Raw genomic sequence first — 23,402 nt, forward strand, 5'->3', positions numbered from 1 at the left:
CTTGACAGTAGGGCTCAAATCTGTTTAGAAATCATTTCTTTTGCCAGTGATAGACAACTGAATTCCTTACAGTTAAGATACATGTTAACTGAGTGAGCTGGGGGCCAATTTCAGAGTTTCACTAGTTTTAAAGGTTTTTGAAACCTACATATAACAAAGTTGTTTCTAAAACATAAGTAATTGATATCTTTCTTAGCTTGGCCACAGCTTTTCATTCCCCAATGAAAAGCAGGAAGTCTCCATGTATTAACTCTTCAGGCAAGGCTACTCTCAAGGCTTAAGAAAAGGATCTAGAGTCCTTACTGTGTCAGAGTTCCCTTCCAGCAAGATATTGATTGCTCTGTTTACATCTCCATTACAGTCATGTAGAGCCACTATGCAATCATCCTGATTCTTCCCAGTCACTTCCATAAGCTGGAAAAAAACACAAATATATGAGTCACGTTAAAGAGACCTTGATAACACAACAAAGGGAGTCCAGGCAACAAGTGGAAAAATAGGTTAAAAATATACCTACAATTATAAATATACACACACACCATCCCAAAGGCACTGAGTGGGTAGCAATACAAGTTGCCCCAGGCCTCAGACAAGCTCTGCATGGGCCTGGTTATAGCACTGTATTCAGCTAAGTTTCAGTTAGAGTGGACCCACTGAAATGAATGGATCCAAGTTAAATGAATGGATCCAAGTTAATCATGGCCATTAATTTCAATGAGTCTACTCTGACTGAAACTTAGCTGAATACAGTTCATAATTACTATTATTCAAGCTGAAGTTTTAGTAAGCAAGTGGACTTGAAACAGGCTTGAAGTAGCAAAGGGTATTCTCCACCAGTCCATGAAAGCCAACCCGCCCACTCACCAGGCACAGGGGAAAAACATATACCTGTTTCACTTTATCCTCAAAGTCTGCATCGTTCTTATCGTAGATCATCTGAGCAAGGCGAATTTGTTCCGCTGTTGCCTGGGAAGCACAAACAGATCGGTTATAGAAATACACACGCAAAGCCAAAATTTTCCCCAAATGCTTGAGTCTCCCGTAATTTGTTCTTTTGTTCCAGGGGTGTGGAACCTGCGGCACTCCAGATACAGGTGAATTACAACTCCTAACATCACCTGGCCATGCTGACTAGGGTGGACAGGAATTGGGAGTCCAACATCACCTGGAAGTCTACTGGTTCCCCACTCCTATTTTATTTTTAACTCCAAGGGAAGAAACATTGAGGCATCCTTTCCTATCTAACAAGCCCAAACTCCAGATTGCAGGCATATATAAGAAAAAAACAACCAGTGCCGATCCCTCACAGAACAGTTCTTAAAGCAGATAATTTAGCATTGAACACAACACAAGACAAAGTTGTTAAGTTTTATCTAAATTATCAAAGGAACCACTGTTCGGGTGCATGGCCTATTATGAGCCCTAATTAGAGAACTACAACCCCTGAATTTCCTGCCCATTTTTTGCCTAATTCTTTCACTCAATCTTTGCACACAATTTAATTCAATAAAGTGTTCATTTCAGAGCACTGGCATGGTTCTGGCTGGTAGAATGGGGCAAGGGGTACTGGTATTCCCTCCACTGCCCAAACAGGAAAAAGCCACCAGAAATAAAGGCTGGTATTCTTTTAGCCAATACATCTAAGAAAGCAACCTTTAAACAGTTAGGCATAGTGATGTGAGGTGAGAATATTCCCTGCTAGAAAATTCTCCAGAGAATACTCCCCCAAAACTGTAAATTCTAACGTAAGAACCAGTTTTACAACCCACATTTTAAAAATCTAGTAAATAATAAGTCAAGCTGTGATACTGCCAGTGTAAGTAATGAATAATGATTTTTTGATCCAGTTACATTACTGGGCATTGTGTCATTCACCATTGGCAGTTCTGAAATGTGAGCTACAGAAAACATTTTTTTTTTTTAAGTTTTAAAAATTCATTTAAAATTTGAGTAAAATTTGAACTTTTAGTTACAGCAAAATTTGAAAGGCTATGGGTTTGCAATCCTAGATTGGATGGTAAGTACTCCTAATTCAAGTAGATAAGATGAATCTTACAGGCTGTCATGTGTATAAACCCACTGAGCAATGGTATTTTCAACATCATTTCTTGATCTTGATTAATTTTTACAGGTTCAGAATCACCGATACATGGATCCAGAATATCCACATCCCTACCTGTACTACTGGTTTCTGTGGTTGCGTCAGCTGCGTGGCTGAAATCTGCGCTTTGTCTCGAGTGCCCCGCGTACGTTCACTGCCCACCGAAGTCATCATATACAGTATATACAAAACAACGTATGTACAAAATAGAAAATCTGAAAAGAGAGAGGAAAAATCCAGCTGAGTTAAGCACTGTTCCTAATATGAAAAACTGGCATAAATGACAGTATACAGGTTAACACAAAAGAGAGCTAATTATGTTCATATCCCAAGTAGCAATGTGACAATCTTTTTTTTTTTTTTTTTTTTGCACACATGGGAAGTAGAAATGCATTTCCTAAAAAGTCTGGCAAGGCACTACCTCAAAACTCCTATCTGCAGAGCAGGTCGGGGCCAGGGTCCAAAAGGCTACTTTGCTTGAACACTGAGAGATCTCAGACTTCCTTTCCTTGAATAAGGGGCTCAGGTGACATTTTAAAAGCTGCTTTAGGAACCTACACCAACTTTAAAAGTGGTTTCCCGTGCAGCACAGAAGTCAAGCTGTCTAGAAACTGCAAGCCCAAAATCCACATGAAGACAGAAAATGGGTTGTGCGGTTGTTTGCATTTTTTGTACCTAAAGATTTCCTTTAATGTGGTCCATATCAGCTGCTACCACATGAGATTAATGAGATGACTCCCATCAAGGGTTCTTCACCACAAAGGGTGGGGGGACATCTGAATTAACTCTGTTTCTACATTATACAAGGCCTTAACTCCTTTTAATATCAGTTCAAATGGCAAGTACAGTTGTACCTCTGGTTGTGAATGGGATCCGTTCCGGAGCCCCTTTCGCAACCTGAAAGGAACGCAACCCGCATCTGCGCATGCGCAGGTCTCAATTCGCCGCTTCTGCACATGCGTGTGACGTCATTTGCGCATCTGCGCAAAGTAACCCTTTCTGGTACTTCCGGGTCACCGCGGGACACAACCTGAAAAAACGTATCATGAAGCAAATGAAACAAGAGGTATGACTGTGGAGAAAAGTGAGGTACGAGTAAAGGTATGTGATTTAAGAAGAGCTACCTACTCCTATTCCACTTTTTCTAATCGTAAATTCATGTGCTCATATGTGGGGGGGGGGCTGCCTCCATTCATCTGAACATAGGTGTAATCATGGCTATGGCTGGTCCCAGTGGTCCTTTGACCAAGTGGCTTAGGTAAAGGTAAAGGTAAAGGTAAAGGTACCCCTGCCCGTACGGGCCAGTCTTGACAGACTCTGGGGTTGTGCGCCCATCTCACTTAAGAGGCCAGGGGCCAGCGCTGTCCGGAGACACTTCCGGGTCACGTGGCCAGCATGACATCGCTGCTCTGGCGAGCCAGAACCGCGCACGGAAACGCCGTTTACCTTCCCGCTGGTAAGCGGTCCCTATTTATCTACTTGCACCCGGAGGTGCTTTCAAACTGCTAGGTTGGCAGGCGCTGGAACCGAGCAGCGGGAGCGCACCCCGCCGCAGGGATTCGAACCGCCGACCTTTCGATCGGCAAGTCCTAGGCGCTGAGGCTTTAACCCACAGCGCCACCTGCATCCCAACCAAGTGGCTTAGTATCTCCAAATCTGGGACAGCTATTAACCAAATGAAAAACAAGGAAGCCAGTGGACCTGATGGGATACCTGCTGAAGTCTTCAAAGTGGGTGGAGTTGAACTTACACAACAACTTCACAAGCTCATCAAAAAAATCTGGGAGAGAGGAGGTCCCAGTGATTGCTTAGGTCAAAGCAACATACCAGAAATGAGCAACCTGTGGGATGTTGCCATATGCAAACAGTAACAACTGCAAACACAAACTCGTAACATTTTATCTATCTGAAGAAGTCTTACACAGCATTCTACAGAGTCATCTGACATTTCACTGCTGACTCGTGCAGTCTCACCAGCATTCTAACTAGGGCTGACCCAAATGCCTTAGTTTCTTCAATTTCCCAACATTTCATGGATCATAGGTGGGGTGTGAAAACCCACCCAAAATGTGGGAGTGAAGGAAGGAAGTCATTGGACTGGCTCATACGATGACAGGCAAGTACTACCCCACCTTAAAGTCCTGAGAATTTCATTTAGAAGGAAACTCTTGACAAAGCTGGGTGTAGCTTTGCACAGACTTAATTTTAACCTCCTCTTCCAGCTATTAACAAATTTAGCTTTTATTGGCCAAGCCTATATACCCAGCAACTGAAACGTTGAATGCAATAAGGAAAGAATCACTCCAGAGATATGGCAAAACAAACAAACCACCACTTCCTTGAGCTCTTGCATAGTTAACTAAAGAGAGCTGCCTGTACCTGGAAATGGCTGCAGGATCTGACCCAGAAGACCACATTCCATTATGACCGAACCTGGCAAAGCCCAGCTTGTCTGCTACTTTGAAGATGACCGAAGATCACCTACTCAGCAGAGTTTTCACTACTTGAGGCCCATTTGCACAAGCCATATAATGTGATAGCAGTATGGAAAGGAAGAGGCATAAAGTGCTACTTGTGTGATACGACGTGCAGAAAGTCTATAGCTCAAGCTTTTCTGAGGTACTGCTTAATCTAAGACATGAAGCACACCCAATTTGACTGCTCATTTTAAGGCAAGTGAGGGCATTCATAAGGTCACAAAATACTAACTTTATGCCGCCACTAGAATGTTAAACTGGCCCTATGAACTGGCCCCAATTCTTTTGCCAGAACTATTCACAGATAAATTTTGTTGTACCTTCACCTTCCACTGAAAGGGCTAGAAATTTGCTCCCTAAAAATCTGCAATGATGCCTAGATTCTGTATCCAAGACCTTTCAAGATTTCTGATGCAATAAGGGCTGACAAGGAGCTAGGTTTTCCCTTTCATTGTGCCATTTCTTCACTGCAGCTTCCACACATTTCTTACCCGTTATCTGCAACCATCTAACAGTTCCAAGGCTATTAGAATGTAACTGGTCTGCTCTCTTATTGTAAGGATGTTTTCCCGTTCTTTTGTTTTGGATCTTTTTTGTACTGGAAAGGCAGCTTTAAAAGCTAGAATTGATTTATTCAGGTTGGAGCAGAGGCAATCTGCTTATGACAAGGTTGCTATATAAAATTTTAGGTTATGCACACACAGCAGACACATACTCCACAGAAAACCAATCCTTCACCCTTCAAATTTTAGGAAATATTCCCTGGGAAAATTACACATAATTTCAGCACACAGAACAATCCCAAAAAGCCACCTTGGCTCTCCTAATAACTCTAAATATTCCCTCTACAGAATGAAAATATATTGGAGAAACCTTTTCCAATTTCTACCTGGTCCAGGAGGCAGGGCCCAGACTCGCCCAGAACAGCTAAAAGGCTCCTGGGGAGGCCAGAGGGGCATTGCTGCTCCCTGCTGCAAGGAGGCTGAGGGCACACTCCACAAGGGGTGTTCGAAAAAGGGTGAGAGGCTGCCAGCTCTGCATGCAAAGGGTGACATAACTGGGCTCCTGAGTCCCACAGAGGTGCCGCAGAAAGAATGCAGTTGGTCAAGGGACCCATGAACTCAAAAAGGTTGAAAACATCTGCCTTAGAGAAAAGAGAAGTGCAGAAATGCATTCTTCCTCTCCCCTGACTCCACCTGAAGAGGAAAGATTGAGTAACCTGGGGGTTGCTGTACTCATAGCACCATCTCCAGGTCTCAGAATGCAGGCCTCTGGTTCAATTATGTGTTTTAAGAATTAAAAACAACAACAACAACAACAGCGGAAGATTCCCCTGTTACAAGGTATAGGTCAAGTAGAAACAAAGAACTGAACATTATAACCATTGTTGTTTTTAAGACACATACTCCTCCTGAACTGGAGCAAGAAAATCAGGCTCTTATAGAACCTATAATTCCTTTACAATAGTGATGTGGCAGAGGGCAGCATTTTGTACTCCTAAAATATGTTTATAAATGGCATTGCAATATTCCTGCTAGAGGATGGAAGACTAAAAGCCTATTATTAATGCTCTAGGTCTACTCAACCAAAGACTACTTTAACATGCAACTTAGTAGTGTGCCTACTACAGGAACAAGCAGGTAATAGTGTTCTTATACCTAGGGTTTGAGCTTTTGTGTTTGGAGAGGGGTGGCACACTGGAAGGAGACTGAGGGGAGAGAAGAGAATCATTGTGTGTGGAAAGAGAAGAGGATCAGTCAAGACCTAAAATCTCAGCTAAAACTCAAGTTCTGGCTATTTTATACTTTTAAGATGGCTGGGTCTGCTTAGCCTGTTTCCTTTAGGCTTCAAGGATGGTATGGATTTTTTCAGAAAAACCAAAAGTATGAGTTGAAAAGTGGGGTGAAGAAATGAGAAACATTTCATACAGTCCCGAAACAATTAAAAAGAAGTCATAGTTTTAAAAAATCAGCTATAGGTTGGCTTAATGTGAACAAACAATATGATGGTGCAACACTTCTGAGATGCTTCTGCTGTACTCCTCCTCTACCCCAGCCACACTCTGGCTTGTTGTGGTGTCCAAGCTGAGGCTTATGGTGTGTTGTTCTCCAAACAAACCATGAGCAGTCACCATGGTTTATTCTTAGCCAACCGCTCATGGCTAAACCATGGGTCTAGGTTTGGACATCACAACAGGACAAAATCCAGCTTTGTTTCCCAGCATCACAAGAGCAGCAAGAATAGGCAAGGAGCACAATAACTTTTCAGCAGCGTATGTGGGCATAAGTGTTGTTTTTTAACTGTGGTTTAATGCAACATGCAATCTAGCTCAGCCTGTGGCCATGGGGCCAGAGACTAAAGATTGTGAGGAGAGAAGGTGGATGTGGTTATTGTTTAACATTTATATTTTGAACCCAGATCTTAGCCTCTATCCACCAGACCATTTTAAATTTCAAGTGAGCCAATAAACCAGTGTTCCCCAGTCTGGTACCCTCCAAATGTTCTGAACCATGACTCCAAACAGTCCCATTCAGCTGTACTTCAAAACATCTGGAAGGCACCGGATCAGCGAAGGCTAGACGAAGCACTCGGCTTTGAATCCTACTCAAGAAGCCTAAGGCACTACAGCTACATGCAGTTGCTAGGAATTTACATTTAAGAGCAAGATTCTTATAAACCTAACAACGTACAAGGAAACAAAGTGCAGTGAGCCAAGACTAGAACATTGCATGCTTTTGCCAGATGAGGGGAACAATTCGTGTGTGTTCTGCTTACACACAAGCTCATACACTGCACTCTCCTGAACTTTCTAAACTGCTCCCCCTCCCCCTGGAACAAGTTTCAAATATTTCCCCAGAATAGAAGCAGAGAAGCAACGCTTGCTAAAAATAGCCGAGCTGAGGGCTCAGAAGTTAATCGGGAGATCACAGATGACCATACTCCCAATGCCCCTGGCCAAGAAGCATATATCTGCCCCTAATGCACAAAAGTAATGGGCAACATTAGCTGGTTGAAAGACAGAAGAAGGAAGGCACCAAGAGATCCCAACTGCCAATGTCAAAAAAGAACAAAAGGTTTCAGCAGCCAGGGACTAATGCTAGGAAGGTTAGCAGGCCATGTATATGCTACATACACATTAAACTTTTAAGGAACCTTGGGAACTGTTGCTTTGTTAGTGGCACAGGAATGAAAAGGAGCCTCAGCTCCCTCTGCCCCCTAAAAAATAAAACATTTCCCAGAGTTATTTATTTACAGTATTCAGTAAAATGCATACACCACTTGACTGTAAAAAAATAAAACCTCAAAGAGGTTTGCAAAGAGAATAAACCATATTATCAGTAGAAACAGTTAAAAACTACTATTTAAAACATAAAAAACAGCAATAAACTAAAAATGAATTAGAACACACATAAGCATTCTACATACAGTCATACCTCACAGCTTGAAGAAGCTTCGGGAGAAGTATTTTCGGGTTGCGCGCTGTGGTGACCCGGAAGTAATGGAGCACGTTACTTCTGGGTTTTGCCGCTCGCGCATGCGCAGACGGTCAAAATGACGTCACGCGCATGCACGGAAGCTGCGAATCGCGACCCACGGACGCAGGTTACGTTCGCTTCTGGATGCGAATGGGGCTCCGGAACGGATCCCGTTCGCATCCAGTGGTACCACTGTATCTGGGCAAGCTTGCCTAAACAAAAAATGTTTTTAGCAGGTGTCAAAAAGACTACAGTGAAGGTGCCTGCCTGTTATCAATAAGCAGGGAGTTCCAAAGGGTAGGTGCTGCCACAATGAAGGAACAAGTGGAACAGGTATTATGTGGCACTTGTAACAATGCCAGGTCTGCAGACAGAAGTGGGCAAACTGGTCCCAAGCTACAAGCAACACCTCTGGTGAATTATTTGATGGAAACCAGCAATCTAATTTAATAAAGTTTGGGTTTCTAGCTTAATTGCTACCACAAGCAAATCCCAGGTATGTTTTTATGCTGTCTTGCTTTATATGACCGACAGAATGTATAATGTTATGGAATCTCACTAAGTCGCATTCCCTTATTTAGGCATCTGGTTGTTACCCATGGTTATTGGAAGCTGGGCATGACTAATCAGTCATCTGCTAGTCAACTCAGTGTTATAAAATATTCTAGGAAGACTTAAAATAAGACAATAAGGTATGAAAAGTCCTCTTCGGGCTCCAGGGAGGGTCTCCTCGCAAGTCACTAGGGAGGACTCTCCAGCTCTCTCCCACCATTTCCTTGTTTGACTATTTATTTATTTCCTGACCTGACGCACACATAAGTGGGATGGCACCTGTACTTTCAATCTTTACGGAGTTTTGGTACGACACAGCCTAAATGGCACCGTGACAGTGAATCATCCCAATACCACTCCAGACAGCCTGACATCTTGCCAAGTGTTAGGATGAGCTTTGTGCTGATGGGGTTTGCAACTCTGTAAGTGCATGAAATCCAACCCTCAAAGAACTACTTAGCAATCATCTTAAGAGCTGCTGACCAATAAGCACTACTTGAGTGAGAGCGCTCATTCCAAAGGAAAGGTGCAGCACTCTTGCCAAGCGTGAAGTCTTCCTTCGAAGCCTCATGCCCTCTGAATTCATGAATGGAATAAATGGGGCAAACTGGAGGGAAGGGGTTTGCAAACACTTGCATGTTGCTCAAAATGTAGTACAGCTCATTGTTGCCATTCATTCCCGCAGAGAATAGCAAAGTATCAAAACATATATTGTCTTAGGAACACTTTTCCTCAGGAACTTCCTTTCTGAGTAGTTTGAAATCCACAAAATGTCCACTAGAACATTTCCTGTGCAAATGCTTTTGAGTTGAAAGATTTCCCTTGCCATGAAGCTAACAAAGGAGAATAAATCTTTAGGAAACTCCAGCTACCACTGGAAATTTCCTTATACAAGGCAGAACACGTACCACCACCTAGTATCTTTATCCAATGGTTTACAAATACTTACTTTATGAACTCAAGACAATAGCCTGAATCACAATCAATGCTAAACTAAACTAAGGCTTAGGTGTTGGCAGAATTGCAGAAGCAGGAAAGGAATTGCTTGCTTGCAATGTTCTCGATGTGCAAGAACACACTTGCTTGTTCCTGCTAAGCCACTGTTTACATTAGTATTAAAAGGTAAAGGTAAAGGACCCCTGGATGGGTCCTATGCGGCTGCGCAACTCAACTCTGTTTTACACAGAGCTCAGTGGATAGAGCATGGGACAATTAATCTAAGGGTCATGGATTCGAGTCTCCCGTTGGGCAAAAGATTCCTGAGCTGCAGGGGGTAGGACTAGATGACCCTTGGGGTCCCTTCCAACTCTACAGTTCTATGATTCTATGACTACTGAATGGAGCATTGCAGTGCACATTGTTCATTCTTATCACCATGGCACCTTCTGAAGATACCAGGCCTTGGGCTGAAAGCAAATTATGCAACAACCTTGCTGAAACTAAGCAGGTCTGGCCTAAAGATTGCCTAGATGGCAGCATGTCCAAGAACACAATGTATGAGTTCTATCATTGAAGAAAGCAAGATACGCATAAATGTAATAAAGAAGACCAAATTAATTGCTCACACTAAAGCTCTCTTGCAAATAAATAAATAAAAACATGTTTCACTCTCTCACACATAGCTCTAAGGAGAGGACTGACAAAAAAATTTGATGATATAAAACCAGGTGTAGACATCACCCCCTACACCTTTTCAAAGTTTTGATGATCAAATTTTCATCTGCAGCAGACACTGAGAATTTCCTGGAATCATTTATTGGACAGTCTCATGCAATTTACTGGCAGAGCGGCAATGCGTTGTAAGTTACGGTAGTTGCTGTAACTCAAGGTGTCATCATAAATGAGTTGAAAAAGCAACTTCATAGGAAGTTTGAATCACATGGTGACCCATTCATCACTCTAAGCCAGGGGTAGGCAACCTAAGGCCCGAGGGCTGGATGCGGCCCAATTGCCTTCTCAATTCTGCCCGCGGGGCAGACTGGGATTCAGTGTGTTTTTACATAAGTAGAATGTGTGCTTTTATTTAAAATGCATCTCTGGGTTATTTGTGGGGCATAGGAATTCGTTCGTTCATTCATTCCCCCCCCCCCAAAGTATAGTCCAGCCCACCACATGGTCTGAGGGACGGTGGACCGGCCCACAGCTAAAAAAGGTTGCTGACCTCTGGACTAGGCTATTAAGATTTTTATTCCGCTCCAATTCAATATCCAAATATACATTTAAAATGGTAAAAATAATGTACGTATACACATTTTTTTTTAAAAAAAGTATATTAAGTATCACTTAGTACAACATCCTTTGTTTGTTCTCAAACTCAAGATGTAAACAATAGCAGCCTAATCAACACAGCCCTCGAAAGCTAGCCCCCACCCCCACCCCAAAGTCCTTACCTTAACCTCTCTATGGTCCATCTTCCTCAGTGGCAAGATTGAAGACTAACAACATTTACCTTCCTTTCTATTCTCTGAGACCTACTTGAGGCAAAACCTGATGCACAATGCCAGAGCCATAACTCTGGATTTGTGACATCATTCTGTTGTCACAGTAATTGGCACAAGGTCAGTACTGCAGAATACTCTTCAAATTTAAGACGGAATATTGCCGAAGGCAGCAGAGACCGCTGACTGCAAATCAAACCAAAGAAATACAAGCGCAACTGGATTTAAGTGGGCAAACAGGGATGTTAAAATTTCCGTTCTATTCCCTGAAAGCCTTATTTTCTCTAACTGTACTCAGCCTAGCCTATTCACTGCTGAATTACTACAGAAGCATGAAACCCTGGCAGAGTTCACACCACAGAAGTTGCTTAGCATTTGAATAGATTTCCAATGACACTAAAAGGTGCTGAAAAAACAGTTTGGGTGGGGAACCTCAGGACCATGGGCCAAACTTGACCTGCAAAGCCGTTTCCCCAAAACCACACCCACCTGCTATCATATGTCATCAAATATGGGGAAGGTGGATGTGGCTGCCAAGGCACTGGCAAGGGAAAGTGGGCTTTGGCTTTAAGACCCGTGAGCTGATGGGTGGTAGAGTCAAAGCCTGCTGGGTTGGCTCTGCTACTGAGTTCTCTGAAGCCTCAGGTGCTTTAAAGCAGTGTTTACCAACCTTTTCCTGATCACGACCCCCTTCTGACCTTGTTTCCTTCCTGTGGCCTTCCACCCCGTCCTACCGGTAGAAAGGTAGCAATTTAAATGCTCTGTTTGTTAACAGAACATATTTTATTCATAATTTCTATAATTTATACAACATACAATTACATAAAATGATAGAAAAATAACAAAATATTGTTGAAGCAGAAAAACATAGCTGGAAGGGACCCCAAGAGTCATCTTTCTAGTGCAACTTTCTAGTGCAATGTAGGAAACTCAGCTAAAGAATCCATGACCAATGGCCATCCAACCTCTGCTTAGAAACCTCCAAGGAAGGAGAGTCCAGAACCTCCCGAAGGAGATCCATCTTCAATGTAAACAATACTTATTTGACCCCAATTATTTGACAGAGGGTGAAAACTACAAATAACAGCCCAAAAGCATACCCTCCAACATTAAAAAGGTAAAGGTACCCCTGCCCGTACGGGCCAGTCTTGACAGACTCTGGGGTTGTGCGCCCATCTCACTCAAGAGGCCAGGGGCCAGCGCTACTCCGATGAAAATAAGGACGTCATATACCATAATAATAATTTTACTATTTATATCCCGCCCACCTGACTGGGTTGCACCAGCCACTCTGGAAGGCTTCCAACTTATATAAAAACATAATAAAATAATAAACATTAAAATAACTTTCCTATACAGTGCTGACTTCAGAGGGCTTGGGGTCAGATAACTCCATACCCGCCAACATTTCTCTGCTGAAAATAGGAAAAGTGGGACATTCCGGGATCAAATCAGAAACTGGGACAACTTCTCTAAACCCAGGACTGTCCCTGGAAAATAGGGACACTTGGAGTGTCTGCAAAAGGGAGTTCTGTATATATGGGGAGGGGGGAATTAAAAGCAAGTAGTCCTCTCTGACCTGGCGCAAAAAGATATTGTCCTCTGGAGGAGCCCTGGCTCCCTAGATAAAACACTATAGTCCCCCACCTTTACCTGAGAGTGAGGCCCACTGAACTCACGACGCTTAGTTATTTACTGGATACAAGTCAGCAGCACCAGATGACACTGCTTGGTTAGCTGCTGGGGTGGATTGCACCCCACGCCTTGCAGAGTCAGGCCCAGGCTGCCACCTGGCCCAGCACTGGCAGCAACTACAAGCAGTGGTCAAAATGGGACCCTCAGAGATAGCCCTCTCCCACTGTAAACAAACCATGACTATACAAACTCAATATAAAATGAAGTGCTAGGCCGCCCCCTGGTAGGCCACCCCCTTACCTGCTTGTGATTTGCCAAGCAGATACCCAGCCAATCAGGATTTTTTTTATATATGATTTTTCTTTTCTTTTCTTCTCACTTCCCTCTGTGGCCCCCCATTTATGTAATTTTCACCTGTGGCCCCCTTGGAATATCCTGGGGGGGGTATATAGCCCCCAGTTGGGAAACACTGCACCATACAGGGCTATTTGCAAGCCCTGTATGAATTAGACACCCCAACTTTGGGACTTCAGAGCATCCGTCACAACTGATTTCATTGTGGGCAGTTCACCTATAAAGGCAATCAGTTCACCTTGGCCCCAAAAGGAATATGGGGTACTAAAAGGCATTTCAGCCACAACACACCTTTCCCCCTTCTTCAAGTAAACTGGACTCAAACTGTTTAGGCTTTAAAGGTGAGTACCAGCACACACTGACCAGGCCAAATAACAGCACTAGCACAATATAATTGTTTCCTATATACAGTGGTACCTCGGATTAAGAACTTAATTTGTTCTGGAGGTCTATTCTTAACCTGAAACTGTTCTTAACCTGAAGCACCACTTTAGCTAATGCGGCCTCCTGCTGCCGTTGTGCCGCCGCTGCACGATTTCTGTTCTCATCCTGAAGCAAAGTTCTTAACCCAAGGTAATATTTCTGGGTTAGCGGAGTCTGTAACCTGAAGCGCATGTAACCCAAGGTACCACTGTACATGAGAGAATGAAGCTGGCAACAATAAATTAAAAACTGGTAAAGTACATTTCAGGGAATTTGTTAGAAAGAACAAGCTTTTTAACTGTAAGAGGGGTTCAGTATGAAGAGGCGCCCCTGGAGATGGCTGAGTTGCATATCTTTACAACATGTGCCAAGGATATTGTAAACTTAAGACTTCCTTCCTTAGGCAAAAGGACCAGACACCCTATGGGTCCCTTCAAAGTCTAAGATTCCAGTTCTATTCTACAGCTACTTAGCTACGATAGAAATGACAAGAAAATTGAAATTGGACACCCAGGCTCAAAGGGAGACGAGAGCTGTGTTCCCTAAGCTGAGAGACAAATTCTTGAGCATATCTGCTCTGAGTGTGATTAGATCACTTCCTGACTCCTATGCAGAGACAGCAGAATTTTCCTCCTTCACTGACAGCTGACTGGAAGGGAAAATATCCAGAACCTCACAGGTCTTTGTTTCTCCCAGAGTACTACCATTTTTTTCAAGTCATACTAAAGTGCCCTGGGAACCCTGAAGAAAAATGACTTTCCAGAAGTTTCTGAAACGTTAGATGTCATATTGTAAATAATATGTAGTTTTTCTACATGAATAGATATTGACCAAGGGTTTCAGGCATTATATCAAAGCAGTTAAATGAAACCAAGGCCAACTTCCCTATGATAATCCCCATTCAATGAGTCTTGAGGATGGTACCAAACTCTCATAACCATTTCATTACATTTTCAAAAGCAGGCTGCCCCTAAAACTTTAAGATGTGGCACGTACCACAAGAAAGCTGGCTCTCATTTTACATTTTTGTTCGCAGGTACACAATCCCAATGCAAAACACACACATGACCTATCAAGTGTGGAAGGCATGTAGATAACTCTCAGACTTGAATTTGAAGGTTTAGATCCTTTTCCCAGGCACTAGAGGTTTTTGAAGACTCATTCATCTAACTGTACATTTGTGCATCCTCCAGCTTTGTATTTTGTACTTTAGTATATATAGCCCAATGCAAAGTGAGACTCAGTCCTTCAGTTGTGCATAACTGTAAAGAGGACTTAAAGAAACAGCATCAGGAAATACATTACAAAATAGATTTAGTGTCTTGCAGTTGTATCTAAGCAAGCTGTACTGTACATGAAACAGACTCACTGAAAATAATGAACTCAAGTTAGTATCTTCCACTAATTTCAGTGTTTTGATTTTAAGTTGAACTTAGTTGGATACAACCCATAAGCTGATTTCCCGAGATGCTATGCACAATTCAGTATTCATATTCAAGCCATATTAATTGAAATAAATATATTGGTACATTTAACTTGGTGCTGAATTATATTACAAATTACAAAGGTTCCAAGTCTGTGCATGCAGATATAAAACTATTTTTATCATGAGCAGGAAGAAACATCCCACATACATTGGCTATGTTTGAAAATCACTTGCACTGACAAGAAAAGGTTGGGGCACCATGGCTCACTGCACATAAAGAATGCAACAGCAACCTTGTTAAGTCCTTGTTATTCACATGATTTTCAAGGCGCAAAGCAGATGTGTGAGGGTTTACAAACTTCTCCTTGCCCCCATCCCACACTAAGTTCTCTTTCACCTGGATGAAAAGATTAAGTATGACCTAACTACATAATCTTCTAGCTGCTGCAACTCTAGACATAAGTTGGAAAAGAAACAGGCAGTGGTTGATAACATTTCAGGTATCAAAGTGGGTTCTTAACAGAAATTTCAGCAGTTAAAACAGCTTTAATTTCTTACAAAGCTTTCTAACCCTTCCTGTAGGTAACAAAAGAACGAAAGTAACACGACTGCCAGTTATTACTACTCAAAGATGCAGTCTTTTTCTAAACTAGACAAAATGGCCATTTCTGGTTAAATACAGTACACTATAGCTCCTGCTGAAGCCCCTGGAACAGTGAACCACTTTATAATGTGCACCAATCAACATAACAATATCTTATGCACAAGAAGGTATCACAGACTTTCAGACAGGACAGAAAAAAGGCAAGATTCCTAGCCATTATCTGTTGTGTGTTCAAACAAAGCAGAATAAATTTAAAAAACAACAACTTCAGATTACATACATGGGTCAAGCAACATGGAAAACTGTTCCAACCAAAACATTGAATGAATTTATTATTTCGGTCACAGACCAGTTCCAGCTCACATACAAAATCAGGGAAGTCATGAAACACAATAGGGATACATTTAAATTGGCAATTCAGTATAACAGGGACAGTACAGATATAGCAGCTGTTAAAATACATAAATTAGATCTTACTCACTAAAATATAACCTGAAGTCTACCAAAACATGAAAAAAAAATCATACCACTCTATTCCTTTAAGTCTCTTTTACTATATTCAAACTCAGCCATCATCTAGCCTCTGTTCCACCTTGATACAGTATTAAAATAAATTAAACATTAACATCTGATCTAGTTTAGCTTAGTTGGCAGGCACATTCTAAACTGATCACATATATCTGTTATGTAAAGTATTGTGCTAGATTTAAACTTAAATGTTTGGGGCGGGGACTGTCTTCTGGTGCTGTGCTGCCCCACAGACCAGCTGACTTTTGCAGCATTGTAGCCAGACCAGCCAGCCAGATGGAGACGTTAGGCGGCAAACCTATATATAAAGGAGTATAGAAATGAAATGAATAACAATAATAATAATAAACCCCATTACAAAAAAAATGCTCCTAGACATTCTGTTGCAGTGACCATAACCTAAATTAAGGTGTCATCTGGCAATTAGCTTATATATCTGAGTTTCTAACACTGTAAAGAGTTAAACTAATAAGCACAACAGCACCATTTAATCCAACAAAATGTATATATTCCATAATTGGTAAGTCACAAAAGAATATCAGTTGGGGCCCTATGGCAAATTCCCTCTTCTCCTTAAGTAACCTTGTAGTGCTGAACAGATTAAACATTTTCAGCGAGAAATGCTGTTGCAGAACTGTATTAATAAGGATTTTCTGTTTAACAGCTGCCAAAGAGAACAGCCACTCTTGTATGAAGCTAATCTTACCACCAATTATCTAAAGAACTATGAGTCTTTTTCCTCATTAAGTCAAGTTATTTCAATGGCCCAGACACATAAATCAGGAAAATGTTTTTGTTCTATCCAAGTAACCAGATTCATTTAGTAGTTGTATCCTACAAACATTGATAAAACAGTATACAAAGCATAATACAAGGTTAAAACTCATCTTAAACTTTTTTTATAAAGTAGAATAAAGAAAAAATCTCCACCCTCTCAAAAGAAATATTTAGAATTTTTTTTAAAAAAAATAGGGAAAGATCAAAGCTCCTTCAATACTCCATTGATCTTAATGCAAGCTGTTCCACTTAAGCAGGTTAGCATCTCCTCCAGCTAATCTGTTAGAAGACTGAATTAAGTTGTAAGAAGGGTTCCACTGTCCAGTATTCCTCAAAGCATTTCTTGCAGTGACACAAATGGAAAATCTCAACAGCACACGATAGGAAATCCTCCTCCTACAATAATGTTAGCGAATGAAGTACAGAAGCCACGAGAAACATTCTGGTATATTCTAAGGTTTAAAAGGTTTTCAGGTCTTCTGGAAGGCAGAAAGAGCACAGATGTTGTTTTCCTACCGTGCTATCTCTATTTTTCAAGGCTGTTGACTATATCAACTGACTGCCAAGGCTGCTTCGTTATTCTCTTTCTTTCTTTCCTACTGCTATTCTGTTTTTACTTTCATTTTTGCATTTATATTTGTGTGGTGTGATTTTTAACTGCTGGAAACTGGATTTGCTCTAAATGAACTAAGTTTTGCCTTGCTAGGGATCTAGCAACGAACTGTATGATTTATGCCCTAGTAAACTCTACTAACGGGACGCAGGTGGCGCTGTGGGTAAAAGCCTCAGCGCCTAGGGCTTGCTGATCGAAAGGTCGGCGGTTCGAATCCCTGCAGCGGGGTGCGCTCCTGTCGTTCGGTCCCAGCGCCTGCCAACCTAGCAGTTCGAAAGCACCCCTGGGTGCAAGTAGATAAATAGGGACCGCTTACTAGCGGGAAGGTAAACGGCGTTTCCGTGTGCGGCTCTGGCTCTGGCTCTGGCCAGAGCAGCAATGTCACGCTGGCCACGTGACCCGGAAGTGTCTCCGGACAGCGCTGGCCCCCGGCCTCTTGAGTGAGATGGGCACACCAACCCCAGAGTCTGGCAAGACTGGCCCGTACGGGCAGGGGTACCTTTACCTTTACCTTTAAACTCTACTAACGACATTTCCTGCATTCTGTGTCTTATTGGAATCCACGTGTCTGCCAAAGTTCCGCTACTCAGCTAAACAAAGGAGACGGAAGTGCCCCGGGTCTTGGGGCACTGGCTCATGACAAAGAATAGCACCAATGAACAGATATATGATCAAACCACAGACTACGCACAATGCAATATATACCGGTACACGGGCAAACAATGTGTAGGATAAATCTAATGAAGCAATGAGGATACTGATTTATATAAGCTATAAGAATTTATTCTAAAAACATATGTTACACAAGCAATGTTCGATATTACAAACCAGGAATATATTTAATATTTTAATTCAAAATGAAGTCCATATGGGGAAGTATCACTGGGATGGCCAAACTCGCATTTTGCCAACAAGCAGATCCATGTGGATGAATAGCCTGCTACTGTATTATGTATTCATAGCAATCATTCTGGGAAACCCGTCTCCTAAAGATATGTACTACCAAATGGCAGCAGCAAAGTCAAGATACTCAGTAGTAACTGGGTAATTTTGTTAACATGAAGCCAAAATTCAGACAACCTCACTTCCAAAAGCTCATCTCTGAGGGTCCTAGGACACAACAGCTGCTCCTTTTGCACAAAGACAACTTTGTGACTTCAGTTGCAAACAGGTTTCATGTCCACTCAAACTACTATTTCTTCAACAGAAATGCAGTTGGCAAATTTTGACTACACAAACTCCAAATTACCCTGGCCTAAACTATTAACTAACCCTGGCAGCAGACCAATTGACAGTTTGCCACAAGGTGCTCATACAGGGTTGTTTTGAGTGATTATTACAGTTTGCTTCTGTTGCACAGTCACTCAAAAGAACACTCTGTACAAGCTCCTTGTGACAAACTGTCACTGGATTTCGCATCAGCTGCCACACAGCGGTCCCAACTGTTAAAATGTAAAGACTCAAGCCTTTCTGACGTTTGGTTACAAGTGACATCAACACAGCATTTTAAAATGTCAACAGAAGTTGCAGGAGAGTTCATCATACCAATGAAGAATTAAAAGCAATAATTATTTTAGGTTTACTTATATAGCCCACACCCCACTTGTGGCCCACCAGTTGCTATTGGCCATCAGCTAATCAGAGGCAGGATGACATCACAGTATTATGTAGCCAATCACTGAGGACAAGTGATGCTGGAAATGACTATGAAAAATAGAGTACATCTAGGTCACCTCTAATCATGCCTTGATACTTCATAATTGTATAGCTTGCAGCTTTTCCATTTCAGTGTACAGTATAAGAATTTAGAACATTTGTGATTCTCTCACACACACAAAGCCTCACTGCTACTTCACAGCTTAGAAAAAAGTAACTGGAGCTTATCGGTATTTTCATACTAGTAAGGAATAAAAAGGTAGCTAGAGGGAACATATTTCTGGAGCACACAGAAGAGCCTCTTGAGGAAGCAGCGATTCAGGCCAAAGGTAGTTTGCCAACATTAGAAAAGGCAACAAGTTTTCTGTGCTCCAGTTCTTTTCCTGCTGTCAGAAGTTTTACACATCTTGTTCTTCCTACAATGAAAATCTAGGTCTCTTATGCGGCTTGGAATACCGCAAACTCAGCATTAGAATATAAAAGTAAATTTAACAAAGGTATTCATAAAAACATCACTGAAAACATCAGTAAGTATTGATTATATTAAAAAGAAAAGTCACGTTGCAGAGGCCTGTCCAAAAGGACCCTCCATCATCCTTGAAAATAAAACAGCACCGTATCACAACACCCTCTTCCCGCCTAGTGGTGCACTTGCCTTTCATACTAAAGCTTAGAGGGCAATAGGGGAATAGAGGTCACATGTTCCCACCAAACCCAATCCACTGCCCACTCAACAACAATGACCCTTTCTTCTATTCTTTTGCCACCTAAGGGATTAGGAGTGAAATTGAGCTTGGAAGAAGTGCGCCCTTAGATATCAATTCTTACTCCACCCAATTCTTCACAGTTTCCTAGTTGCAAGATTTAGGCATTTTCACTTTCTTGTATTAGCACAAGTCTATCACCAGACATTTATAACCTTGCATTTAATATAGTATACAGACAATGCACAAGCTCAGACTTTGGCAGACCTGCAGAGAGAGGCGCCTGAGATCCAGAAGACACGACACTGAAACTAAGTCTTTAAAATGAAGACTTTCTCAATCCTGTATTTGACAAACACTGCATACAGCAGCTCTGAATAAAGATATGTAGGAGGCTGCCTAGCAATGCAGCTAAACCTATATGGATGGTTGCCAGCAAAAGCAACACAAAGAACCTTTAAACAGCCACTGAACAAGTTTGCTGCAAAAACAATCTGAAACTCAGCCTGCCTATTTCCAAGATGCCCTATTTTTATGTTTAAAGAAAGATAATACAAGACAAAACACATTTGGAAACCTAAGATTTTTGAACTCTGCCTAGACCACTCTTAAATTCTAACTCAAATACATTTAAAGATATAACAACAACTTGGAACATATCTACTTATCTCTCAAGCGGAAAGGGCAAAAAGAGATTAACCTGAATTCCAGGCTTTCACCCAACTTGTAGGAAATAGCATGTTTAAAAAAGCATTTTCTACATATACTGTAAAACCTGCCAGATACAAAAAAAAAACCCATTCACAGCTTAAGTTAAAATTCACAAATATTTGGGAGAACAAACAAAAACCTAAACCTAAAACACCTTCACTTCCCCCAGACTGTACGTTAACATGTGTTTACAATAATTAACACAAGACCTTCAAGTAGCACATTTGGAGTAAAAAAAGACCACTCCAGTACTGCAAGCTGATTTTAGTTTTGGAGGTATATTGTTTCACACAAAGCTAAAGGCAGCAGACAAACAATGTATGGCTTTTACAAACAAAGCTACTTAGGTAAATGTGCAAACAGAGACTCCAGGGAAAGATGTGAGGAACTACTATAAACAGCTGCTAAGGATACTAAAGCAAGTAACACCTTTTATTATGCTATTTTAGGAAAGAAGCATTGCTGTTCTAAGTCTGCTCTTTCCCCCCTCTTTTCACTGTATTTAAATCCAGCTCCTATTTCCCTTCCTGGGTGAAAAAAGCAACTGTTCCAAACACAGAATAGGCCCTCAATTTTTCCTGCCTAAATCACTCAAAAGAATATTCCCTCAATTGTGCTACATTATTATAACTCCTTTCATCACTGATTCAAATAAAGACAATAGAGAAGAGGAAGACAGGTGGCTCTTTGGCACCAAGAGGGCAGGACTGAACTAGTCTAGTAGTCACTTACAGGAGGCCAAGTTAACCACCAGGAAATTCACAGCACAGAGGTACTAGTTTCAATTCTGCAGGATCATTACCCCCTTTAGGTGTAAGAGAATTGTAAACAGACTTGAGGCTGACCTTATACATGTTTAACTGCAACCTAACAAGGAAGATGTACTGAACCAAGAGTTTCATGCTTAGTTCAATACTTAGCAATACTCCTCAAACTTCCCATGATCCCCTGAATCCCAGAGCTCACTGCAGTCAGACCTGAAATAGCAAGTGACTCTTTTGGAACGCTCAACACTTTTTGAAGAAAATGGGTCACTATTGTTGCTGCAATTTCTTTCACAAACAGCAGCAACATAAGACAGAATTATTTGTTTGTTTGTTTTTTTAAGTATGCAATTCCAATAACACAACCCTGTCCCAGCTTCCATTTCCTCACAAGCCCAAACAGAGGAGAGAGACAACACAGGGAAGGCATAAGGGCAACAAGCAGAGGGATGACTATTCACAGGTCTTGTCCTCAAGTAACCTCCTCTAGCTCTTTAGGTGGTGCCATTGCTTATAGAGACCCTTCAGGTATCAGTGATTTCTTAAAAGGGGGGCATAATTGAAGCTGACCCTAACATACCCTATTCAATCATTTGAGGAAGCAGTGATGGGGAAAAAAACCTCCTTTCAGAGGGTCATAGCGAAGACCCTCACATGCACCTACAGGGTGATACAATCAGATCAGGCAGAAGAGTTGAGACCAAACACACTGCAAGCAGATGGGCGGGGGGGGGGGGGAGAAACTCAAGTATCAGGAGACCCTGTTCTACGAAGTAAGGGTGGGAGACAGGTTGGCAACTGCTCCTACTGGGAAAGCAGCCAACGCTAGTCCAAGTGCAGAAAGGCACCAAACTCAGGGAAAGGGATCACCAAGCTCCCAAAATAAAACTAGAGGGGTTGTGGGGGTGAAGAGAGGAGGCAGGCTGGCTGGCTTTGCTCCCTGGCATAGCAGGGATACTGAAAGGCAGAAGCTGTCCCAGGGCCTGGTACCCATCATTTCGCCTTTATCCCGGGGAAGGGGGCTGGGGGAAAGATTTCCCCTGAACTTTTCCTTTCCTCTCCACAGAGAGAGTTCCTGCTGCCCCGCTCCCCGTCCTTCTCCATCGCCAACATGACGGTGCAGTGGGGTGGGGCAGTCTGCGAACTTCTCTTGCCCCCTGGAGAGAAAAGAAAAGGTTTCTGGGGCTGGAGGAGAGAAGGGCATGAGAGCTTCCTGGAGGGTGGGGTCTCCACCGCCACTTCCACCTCAAAACGGAGCAAATGGTCGTGAAAAGATGGGGGGGGGGAGTAGAGCAAGAGAGAGTGAGAAACAACTCAGCAACTTTCCAGGAGTTTTTAAGCTTTATTTGTCCCAAGCCCTGCCTCCCTTGGGAGCGTGTGTGTTACGGGGGGCGGGGAGAGAGGGACCCCCAGGGCCCACGCGCCAACTTTCCCCTCACCACACACCCACTTTCCCCTCAAAAAAACCCACGAGAGGCGTTTCGTCGCCGACACGGGAGGGAAACTCCAGCAGCAGCAGCCCCCCCCCACCGTCCGCCTTCCCCTCACAAGAGGAGTGGGGGCACCCTTCTCCCTCAGCCCCCCCCCCCACTCCCCATGGACGGTATTCACACGCACTCACAGGCGGTGGGGGGCCATTTTCCCTCTCACGTGAGGGCCCCACCGCCCTTCCGAGGGACTTCAAAGGGGGGAGGGGACCTTCTAGGCCGCCCCCTCCTCCTTTAAGCGGAGCTCGGGGGGGGGTCCGTCGTCTCCTTCGGTCTCCCCCCCTCCCCCCATTGGCCCCTGAGGGGAGGCTGAGAGGCTGCGCGCGCCTCTTCCTTCCTTTCTCTCTCCCCCCACCCCCCATGGACTAATATTTCAACCCCCCTCCCCCCGGTCTGTCTTTCTTTCCCCCGTGAAGGGAGGGGAGCCCGCCGAATCCGCCTCTCCCCGCCCGCGGTCGCGCGCTCGTTACCTGCCAATGTGCTCACAAAGCGGCAGCGGCGGCGGCGGCGGCGGCGCCCACCACTGTCACGTGACTCCTCGCCTCTGCCCTCCCCTCGCCTCGCCCCCGCGTTCCCGCGCGCGCGCGCGCCCGCCCTCTCTCTCTCTCTCTCTGTCTCTCCCTTGCGGCCTGCACAGCCCCGCCCTCAGCACGTGACGCGGCTGCAGGCGCGCGCT

General features: G+C 43.0%; 1 protein-coding gene across 4 annotated transcripts in view; it reads right to left on the bottom strand.

The window, feature by feature from the left end:
• UBAP2 (ubiquitin associated protein 2) overlaps window positions 1-23,299 on the bottom strand; it is an 85,653-nt gene extending 62,354 nt beyond the window's left edge. For 2 of the 4 annotated variants that reach the window (XM_079994740.1, XM_079994738.1), the window contains exons 1-4: window positions 23,197-23,299; window positions 2,177-2,316; window positions 889-966; window positions 304-414 (exon numbers count right to left, since the gene is read on the bottom strand). In XM_079994740.1, coding sequence (XP_079850866.1) covers window positions 304-414; window positions 889-966; window positions 2,177-2,275 — 288 coding nt within the window. In that variant the 5' untranslated portion in view covers window positions 2,276-2,316; window positions 23,197-23,299. Of the gene's footprint in view, window positions 1-303; window positions 415-888; window positions 967-2,176; window positions 2,317-10,996; window positions 11,128-23,196 lie in introns of those variants that run through there. The other 2 variants (XM_079994739.1, XM_079994741.1) reach the window with 2 other exon arrangements.
• Between the last annotated feature and the right edge of the window lie 103 nt (window positions 23,300-23,402).

This window comes from Podarcis cretensis, assembly GCF_951804945.1.
Source record: "Podarcis cretensis genome assembly, chromosome: 11".
Lineage (NCBI taxonomy): Eukaryota > Metazoa > Chordata > Lepidosauria > Squamata > Lacertidae > Podarcis > Podarcis cretensis.